This window comes from Mobula birostris, chromosome 2, assembly GCF_030028105.1.
Source record: "Mobula birostris isolate sMobBir1 chromosome 2, sMobBir1.hap1, whole genome shotgun sequence".
NCBI lineage: Eukaryota > Metazoa > Chordata > Chondrichthyes > Myliobatiformes > Myliobatidae > Mobula > Mobula birostris.
In genome coordinates this window covers 26,196,213-26,206,113 of record NC_092371.1, presented here as the reverse complement: position 1 = coordinate 26,206,113, position 9,901 = coordinate 26,196,213, and the positions used below count along the sequence as shown (strand labels likewise).

The window sequence follows — 9,901 nt, the reverse complement described above, 5'->3', positions numbered from 1 at the left end:
AAGCCTCCTCCTTCACGAACTGACTAGACGTTAATAGTGTCTCATTGACTACGGGCTGCTTAAAGATTTTAAAAGGCCTGAAACAAATTTGAGTTTTTCTTTTCCTCATTCCATTCTAAGCCTAACCATTACTGTGAGCTGAATCCACACCTGAGTCGAGCCCCCAGCCATTAGCCAATCAGCAGCCAGTGACAGTGGCCATGCAATTAACTATTAAACTCCGGAGGTGTGCCTGGTTTTGCAAAGACCTGATTGGACAGTCAGCAGAGGCAATGTTCTTTGTCTGAATAACACATTATCATCCCATAAATCACATTCAGCAATTTTTGGATCAAAAAAGCAAACTATCCACTTGCATCAGAGCTGGTCCAAGGTCAGCAACTTGCCAACCTCAGCATTAATAGAAAAAGATACATTTTAACAAGTATTGATCACTGATTGCCGAAACAGGGTATTGGCTGGATTATGTATTAAAATATTTGAAGACGTGTTGCTCTTGCACATTTCTATCTATTGATGTCTAGTTGTTAGAACATTTATTAGAAGTACAAATTTCTGACACTGGATTACGTATTAACTGCGTGCTCAGTGAGGTGGGTCCACTATCAGTGACGAACATGACAAGTAAGCCCCTTATCCAAAGTGGTTGGTGGAGAGGATCAGCTAATTCTGTATTTAAAGCCGCAGGCAGTCCAGAGAAAACTCACCAGACACCTGAAGAACTTCAGAGTTGAGGTTGCTTGAAAGAAAAGAAGTTAAAATTCAGATTAATGATCTGACCGGACTACTGATCAACAAGAGAGGAAGTGAACATCACTTTAATGGTTCGCATTTGTTTAAATAGATGCAATTGAGAAAGGATGTGTTTTCCAGCTCAGACTCTTGAGCCTAAAATTTATTACAGCTGTTTTTTTATCATATTACAGGGAGTTATTTATTATTGCTACTGTGTTTTTCCTGTGTATCTTTTTTTGTTTTGTGATCTTTTTTCGTTACAAGGCAGACAAGCAGAGCCAGTTTATTGACTTTTTTTATTATTGTCTGATGCCTATTCTGCAAAAAAGTTTGAATGATCTATGCATTCAGAAAATGTACATTTAAGACAGTCTGTTATAATGAAGGAACTGCACACAACAGTGACATAATTGTTTCACAGGTTCTTGGCAGTACGCTTATCAGAGAAGACATGGCCCCCCAGCTCCAGTCTCAGCCTGTGCACACTCTGAAAGTGGTGAATGGCGATCTGAATGAGTTGAGTCCTGCGGTGAGAGACTTTGTGGAAGAGAGTGTGAAGCTGTGTCAGCCAGACAGCATCCACATCTGCGATGGAAGTGAGAAAGAAGACAGGCAGCTTCTGTCCCTGATGGAGGAGCAGGGAATGATCAAACGCCTACACAAGTACCAGAACTGGTGAGTAATTTCCTCCCATCTGGTTTCTCTTTCATATATTGTGCATGACAAGTTTAGGTACATCATAGATACACCTTTGTTACTGAACATCAGTAACAAGCACTAGCAGGCCTGATACACGAATGTTACGTGCAAAGCACAGCCCAGCCTCCGAATACTAGCCGCTCTATTTCCATCCTTTTTTTGCAGGACTTGGCTAAGGATGCTAGGGCACCTAATTAACTGCACATACAGTGGTTTTATGTAATTATTTTTCCTTGCACTAATTAACATTGCACTAATCCACGCAAAATTCTTAATGAGCTTGATGGTGATTCCTCGGCTGCGGATTCTGTAACCAGGGCCGCAGTTCCAATATAAGGCAATCAGACTGGAATATCTTCACGAGAGTGTTGTGAATCTTTGCAGTGCTCTGCCTGAGACGGCAGTGGAGGCCCAGTCACTGAGTAAAATCCAAACCAAGTTTGATAGAGTTCTGGATTTGAGGGGAAATGAGGAAGGTGAGATTGGTGCAGGAAGTGGAAGATCAGCCATTGAATGAGAAAGCAGGCATGAGGGGCCGAATGGTCTTGTCCTGCCTCTTTATCTGATGGTCAATGAGCAGAGTTCCAGTTCCTGCAACACCCAACACACAGCAAGAATTCTCACTCCGAGGACAGCAAGAAATAATTATTTGTACAGTAGTGAAGAACTGTAAGAGGTTAACGAAGTGAAAATTTGAGGAATTGTTGCTTGACCTAGAACAGTAATAAACGAATTATGCTTCGTAAGCATATTATTTCCACTACCTTAACAGTGTTGGCAGACTTGATTGAGGTTGCTAGGGCATCGAATTAATTGCACATACCTATAATATCATCACACTCTTTATGGCAAATGTGCAGTGATCTACTTGTTGCAACATTTTGCACAGAGGGAGGATTTCTAGTTTGCAAAGTGACAGAGAGGAACACTTGGTGCCTTACCCCACACACGTGCATTATACTCAACACAGAACTCCCACCTTACAGATCTGGCTTGTGCGTTAGAGTATTGGTGGCAGAACGGTGCCCTTGGTTCTGAATAATTACAGATTACGGTGAGGCTGTAACTGTGAGGACTGTCTGACCTTAACGACCAGTCACTGCTGCTCATTCTCACCACCTTTCATCACCTCCAGCTGGCTGGCTCGCACAGATCCCAAGGATGTTGCTCGTGTGGAGAGTAAAACGGTGATTGTGACCCCCGAGCAGAGGCAAACCATTCCCATAGCAAAGAATGGAGTGAGCCAGCTCGGGCGATGGCTGTCAGAGAAGGAGTTTGAAAAGGCCTTCAATGCACGATTTCCAGAGTGTATGAAAGGTACAGGCATTAATTCAACCTTCCACCCCTGTACATTGATGTGAGTTGTGCTCATTCACGATAATAATTATGCCAGAGTTATTGAACCTTCCATGTGGATCTGTCCAAGTCTCAGTTACATGTCTGTTGGCCACATCCCTCACCACTCAGGATACTAACATGGTTTCTGATCTGTGTCAACCCTACACCTAACTCTGCAGTGACAAGGTCAGCTTACAAACACAGATATTACAAACAAATTTCCTAACAGCACTGCTTGTACAAATCAAATAGCCCTACTGATGCTCACAGAGTAGAAGGTGCAAATCAGAGACCTTATCATATTCCACAATTTCAATTGCACAAATCAGAGACCCTACCGAATCTCACAATTTCAATTGTATAGATCAGAGACTCTACCATATTTCACAGTGTAGATTGTAAAATCAGAAACTCTACCATATATCACAATTTCAACTGTACAAATCAGAGACCCTACCATATTTCACAGTGTAGATTGTAAAATCAGAAACCCTACAGTATTTCACAGTGTAGACTGTACAAATTAGAGACCCTGTATTTCACAGTGTAAATTATACAAATCAGAAACCCTACCGTATTTCACAGTGTACATTCTACAAATCAGAAGGTCCTTTCATATTTCACAGTGTAGAACCTGCTGAATTTTACTGTGTAGGTTGTACAAACCACAGGAATCCTACTGTATTTTGCAGGGTAGATATGTGCAGTGACTAAATCTGAATTAACATTTTAGTAATAAGGATTTATCCATCAGTGACTTTCTACCCCAGCAGTGTCTAAGACTGACTTTATTGCTTTCATTCTTCAGGGCGTACAATGTACCTGATCCCATTCAGCATGGGACCTGTGGGGTCACCTCTGTCCAAGATTGGAGTCCAGCTCACAGACTCGCCGTATGTTGTGGTCAGCATGAGGATTATGACTCGTATGGGATCAGCGGTGCTGGAGTCCCTGGGCAGTGGCCAGTTTGTGAAGTGTCTCCATTCAGTGGGGTGTCCTCTACCACTGAAGAGTGAGTGTGCATCCTACTGTTTGAAAGAAAGGGTTGTTGCTGTCTGAGTGTTTGGGGGGATGGGGTCTGATTATGTATTGATCTTCTGGTGACAATTTGCCTCTCGTGTGTAGAGTCGCTGGTCAATAACTGGCCCTGTAATCCTGAGCTGACCCTGGTTGCCCACATCCCTCAGCGCAAGGAAATCATCTCATTTGGAAGTGGCTATGGTGGGAACTCCCTGCTGGGGAAGAAGTGCTTTGCTCTGCGCATCGCCTCGAGGATTGCCAGGGATGAGGGCTGGCTGGCTGAGCACATGCTGGTAAGGAGATGGAGCTGCCCTTGGTGAAGGGTCATTCAGCAGCTGAAGATTCTCAGGAATATATTTCTGCCGTCAGTTTCTCACCAGCCTCTCTCCTCCCTCCACAGATTTTGGGAGTAACCAACCCCAAAGGTCAGAAGAAGTACATTGCTGCAGCTTTCCCCAGTGCTTGTGGCAAGACCAACATGGCCATGATGAGCCCAACATTGCCTGGCTGGAAAGTGGAGTGTGTGGGAGATGACATTGCTTGGATGAAATTTGATGAGCAAGGTTTGTTCACTTTGACACATCTCTGTAGATGAAGGCAGATGAAACAAAATAATTGTAAGGGAAGGTGTTCAGTTTATTCTGAACATTGTGCGTGGTGTGAATATGGACGGATCTGTTAATAACCTGGCCTCCTTGTTCCTTTCCCTAGGAAACCTAAGGGCAATCAACCCAGAAAATGGCTTCTTTGGTGTCGCCCCTGGGACTTCGATGGATACAAACCCAAACGCCATGAAGACCATTTGTAAGAACACCATTTTCACCAATGTGGCAGAGACCAGTGATGGTGGTGTTTACTGGGAAGGCATCAATGAAACTCTGCCCCCCAATGTCACAGTGACATCGTGGAAGAACAAAAGGTGGACCGAGGAAGACGGAGAACCGTGTTCACACCCCAACTCCAGGTTCTGTGCTCCCGCCAGGCAGTGTCCGATCATAGATCCGAACTGGGAGTCTCCCGAAGGCGTTCCTATTGAAGCAATAATATTTGGAAGTCGAAGGCCAAAAGGTAAGGCAATTTATTCTGCAAAGCAACGCTAATAAGAGACATAGCCTGTAGGTTTCTGGCATCATGTAGGATTCACTGCCCAATGTGCAGGCGAACACTCACAATAGGCATGCAGAAGGGTCTGAAACTGGGGAGTCCGAAAACAAGCAAATGTTCAGAGCAGGACATTAAAGCACAACACAGTCATGTAGCATCTGTGTTCTCCCTTCTTCTCCATCATGCACTCAGCATGTTGGAGTTGCTCCAGCACATGGACCAGTGCTGGTGTGCGGCTCAACTGGGCAACATTTCCGCGATTTCCCTGACGCACAAATTCGGCGCCAGCTTCTCCCGCAGTAGCAGGCCATCAAGTGCATGTCCCAATTCTCCATCTGCCGCGGCGAGCGGCCACACAGGTTGCGGGCCATGCGGTTTGGCTCCAGTGACTACGTCCAAGAAAGAGGAATCCCATACGCCCCACCCTCCTCCAAAAGCAGATCCATTCCCCAACAACCCACCACTAAAACTTGCTTAGACTTCATGTGGCTAAATGTAATGTTTTCAGTGAACATTATGTGGGTTTCATTTATAGAACGGGCACATTAAAATGATCTCAGCCTAACTGCCCTGGAGGTGGCGACAGGCAACACACCTGACAGAGTTTGCTGAATCCTCAGGGGTTCGCACTTAAACTGCGTGCATGTGATCAGTGCAGATTTACTGCTGGTGGTATTCAGTATGATGGCAACATCAGGACTGCTTATCCCTACCCTATCAAACTCTTCCACAATTCTAACAGTACAAACCTCAATCTCTTTGGTTGAGAAAAAAAAATCCTACAAAAAGCAGTGGATACGGCCCAGTCCATCATGGGTAAAGCCCTCCCCACCATTGAGCACATCTACGTGAAGTGTTGTTGCAAGAAAGCAGCACCCATGATCAGGGACCCTCACCAGCCAGGCAATGCTCTTCTCTCACAGCTGTCATCAGGAAGAAGGTACAGGAGCCTCAGGACTCACACCAACAGGTCGAGGAATGGCTATTACCCCTCTATCATCAGGATCTTGAGCCAGAAGGGATAACTTCACTCAACTTCACTTACCCCATCATTGAACTATTCCCATAACCTATAGACTCACTTTCAAAGACCCGTGTTCACAATACTCATTGCTTATTTAATATTATTAGGTTTTTTCTCTTTCTTTTTTTGTATTTGCACACTGGTTGTCTGTGTTGTTGCCAGGGCTCTTTCATTGATTCTATTATGGTCATTGGACTTAGTGAGTATGCCCACAACAAAATGAATCTCAGGAGCATATATGGTGACATAGATGTACTTTGGTAATAAATTTAATTTGAACGCGAGGAGCCTCTGACATTCTTTCCTGATAGGCAAAATCTTGGAGCAATGGCATCTTTCATGCAGGTCCTGCTGCACTTTGGGTAGAACTTTTGTAAACACAGCAGTTCACAGCACTCCAAGTGTGGCCTAACCAAGGTTTTATGCTCATTTCCACAAACTCTCTGCTTTTCAATATTAGTCTGGAAAAGGGACCTAGTGCAATAACTGTTTGTGGTAGTGCCTCTGTAGCAACAGACCAGTGTTCTACAGCAGCGGTCCCCAACCACCAGGCCGTGGACCAGTACCGGGCCGAAAGCATGTGCTACCGGGCCGTGAGAAAACGATATGAGTGAGCTGCACCTTTCCTCATTCCCTGTCACGCACTGTTGAGCTTGAACACAGGGTTGCCAACTGTCCCGTATTTGCCTGGACATCCCGTATATTGGGCTAAATTGGTTTGTCCCGTATTTCCCCCACTAAGGTAGAGCGTTCCTATGAAACCTTTCGTGCCGAAATGGCGTAAAGTGCAGGAGCAATTACCATTAATTTATATGGGAAAAATTTTCGAGCGTTCCCAGACCCAAAAAATGACCTACCAAATCATGCCAAATAACACAAAACCAAAAATAAATAACACTAACATACAGTAAAAGCAGGAATGATATGATAAATACACAGCCTATATAAAGTAGAAATAATGTATGTGCAGTGTAGTCGGGAAGATGAAGGCAAAACCAGTTTGTGGGGGGAACAGAATTGGCAGGTACGCGCATGCGCACATCACATGCGCACATCACATGCGCACATCACATGCGCACATCACATGCGCACACAGGTGCCTGCGCAAGGCTTCATGGTCATGGTAGTCTTTCCTGGGGTAAAGTGTCCCGGGATTTGACTGCTACTTTTGTCCCTTGTTTGGGAGTGAGAAAGTTGGCAACCCTAACTGTAAAAGACATGTTGAGGTGAGTTTAACCCTACTTGGACACCCCCGGGTTGGCCAGTCTGCAAGAATATTGTCAATATTAAACCGGTCCGCAGTGCAAAAAAGGTTGGGGACCCCTGTTCTACAGTATAAAGGGTATTGGGTCTTCTTACCAAAATGTACTATCTCGTATTTACCGATATCTCAAAACGCTCCCATCCTGTTGCAGGGGTCCCTCTGGTGTACGAAGCGTTCAACTGGCAGCACGGGGTGTTCGTTGGAGCAGCCATGAGATCCGAGGCTACAGCTGCAGCTGAACACAAAGGTATGAGGGAGGAACTGGGGCAGGGTCAGGGACAGGGACTAGTACGACAGTGTGTTTACAGCAGTACGCAGGGTGCAGCAACAACCAATACAGAATCCTTTATCATGGAGCTGACGGGAAAATAACAGTGTGGCATGGCGGGCTGTGACGTCAGGGCAGGACAGAGACAGTCAGTAAAACAAAATAATAAAATAGGGATAGCGAGCACAGTAATGTAGTGACACAGAGCTTAATAATACTCAGGCGGGACCTGCAGTATCATAGACCAAGTGGTAACACCACAACAACATACAATAAAGCTACAGCTCTGAATATCACAGCAGTGGTTTTTGAAAAGGGAAACAACACTCTGATTCCCTCCTCCCACTATTAATACTTCTGAAATTCCTACAGGAAAGTGCATGCAATGAACATGGAGCTTTGCTCAATATAAACCAGTAAGCCGTACCTTTACATTTGAGTCCAGCAGGAAGGTTGTGGTGTAAAGGAGTTTGTTTGCACACTGAAGACGCATGATACAGTGACCCCCATGCTTCCCTGGGCACCAGTTCTTTGCCACTCCTCTCTCGTTCTTCACCAGTTCTTTACCACTCCTCTCTTGTTCTTCACCAGGTAAAGTCATCATGCACGATCCGTTTGCCATGAGGCCTTTCTTCGGGTATAACTTTGGCAAGTACCTGTCCCACTGGCTCAGCATGGAGCACAGGCCCTGCTCAAGGCTTCCCAAGATCTTCCACGTCAACTGGTTCCGCAAGGACGAGCACAACAACTACCTGTGGCCGGGCTTCGGCGAGAACTCGCGAGTCCTGGAGTGGGTGTTCCGGAGGATTGAGGGGGAGGACTGCGCCAAGTTCTCTCCATTGGGCTTCATTCCCGAGGATGGAGCTCTGAACCTCGACGGCCTGGCTAACGTGAACATGGATGAGCTGTTCCGTATCGACAGGGAGTTCTGGGGAGGGGAGATAAAAGAGATCAGAAAATATTTTGAAGAACAAGTCAACAACGACCTTCCCAGAGACATAGCCAATCAGCTGCTGCAGTTAGAGCAGAGAATAAACCGCTTGTAACAAAGACCAGCTGAAAAGAATAGAACAAACATAATTATTTTCCAAAAAATGGCCTCTAATTGGTGTATTGCAGTGTTTATTGAGACAGTAAACGAGATTCATACACACATGCAAGAATAGTGAGCTGTGCCTACAATTGTAATTTTTCACTAAATGATAAGAGGGCAAAAAATAATGTTCCCTGAAGTGGGCATCTAAAGTCAAACGTAGCAACTTGTCCACTTGCACTGTGTACCATAATATCACAGACAATTATATTAACAGAGCCTTTGAAAGTACACTATGGCAGTGGAAATCCATTGCTCAGAATCTGTTGCAGAACTGTTTGTAGCCTATGTGAAGAAAACAGGACCTTAATCTTGTGGTTAGCTATTCTGAGCCTGTGTTACTGTTCCTGTTGGAGTTTTAGAGTGTGCTGTCCAGTTAGCACCATGTAACAGGATACCTTTAACCAGATAACTTCAGTTTTTCTATCAGCTATGATGAAGTAATTAAATTATTGGCAAGGTGCTTTCAATGACCAAATGCCACTGCCTCAGGCGACAGACAACCCGTTATATTTCAGAGATACAAACTCGATCCATCAGAAAGCAGCTGATAGTGAAGGTGGAAGCCCAAATCATTTATTAAAGAAAAGTATGTTAGTCTATTCAAACGATAAAATATTTTTCTACAACTGTCTTTGACTGAGTTTATATTATAACATACGTTCTAAAAGGAAAGATTGTTGTGTATATTTTGGTGTTTAAAAATAAAGTGTTTTCATATGTTCTCTACACTTTGAATTTTATTTAATTGCATCATTTTGCAGCTGTTATTTCTGTTCATTCCTCGGGATGTGAGCATGAGAGGCAAGGCCACCATTTCTTGCCCATCCCTGATTTCCTTTGAGAAGGTTATAATGAGCTGCCACTTCAAACTGCTGCAGTCTTCCTGTTGGCAAAGAAATAGTGGACGAACTTAAGTTTTTACGTGAGCCTTGATTGTATAAGGCACCAGCAATTTGCCAGAAATTCAAGAGTGTCAGGGGGCAGTAGTGAGTGTAGTTGCTGTTAATGAGAAGGTGCTTGGGAAGCTGAAAGGTCTGAAGGTAGATGGATCACCTGGACCAGATGGACTATACCCCAGGGTTCTGAAATGAGTAGCTGAAGAAATAGTTGAAGCATTAGTAATGAACTTTCAAGAATCACTAGATTCTGGAATTGTTCCAGAAAACTGGAAAATCGCACATGTCACTCAGCCCTTTAAGAAGAGAGGGAAGCAACTTAAAGGAAATTATGAGCCAGTTAGCCTGACAAAATGGTTGGGAAGATGTTAGAGCCCATTATTAAGAATAGGTTTCAGTGTACTTTGAGGTATATGATAAAAAAAGGCCAATGTCTGTATAGTTTCCTTAATGGAAA

The 9,901-nt window shown here is 44.3% G+C and overlaps 1 protein-coding gene across 1 annotated transcript; it reads left to right on the top strand.

The window, feature by feature from the left end:
* The first annotated feature begins 702 nt into the window (after nucleotides 1–702).
* LOC140185600 (phosphoenolpyruvate carboxykinase, cytosolic [GTP]-like) lies at nucleotides 703–9,274 on the top strand. The gene is made up of 9 exons (XM_072238999.1): nucleotides 703–824; nucleotides 1,157–1,410; nucleotides 2,570–2,751; nucleotides 3,581–3,784; nucleotides 3,898–4,085; nucleotides 4,193–4,355; nucleotides 4,504–4,860; nucleotides 7,336–7,431; nucleotides 8,044–9,274. The coding sequence occupies exons 1-9, from the start codon at nucleotides 822–824 to the stop codon at nucleotides 8,496–8,498; spliced, it is 1,902 nt and encodes a 633-aa protein (XP_072095100.1). The 5' UTR covers nucleotides 703–821; the 3' UTR covers nucleotides 8,499–9,274.
* The last annotated feature ends 627 nt before the right edge of the window (nucleotides 9,275–9,901 follow it).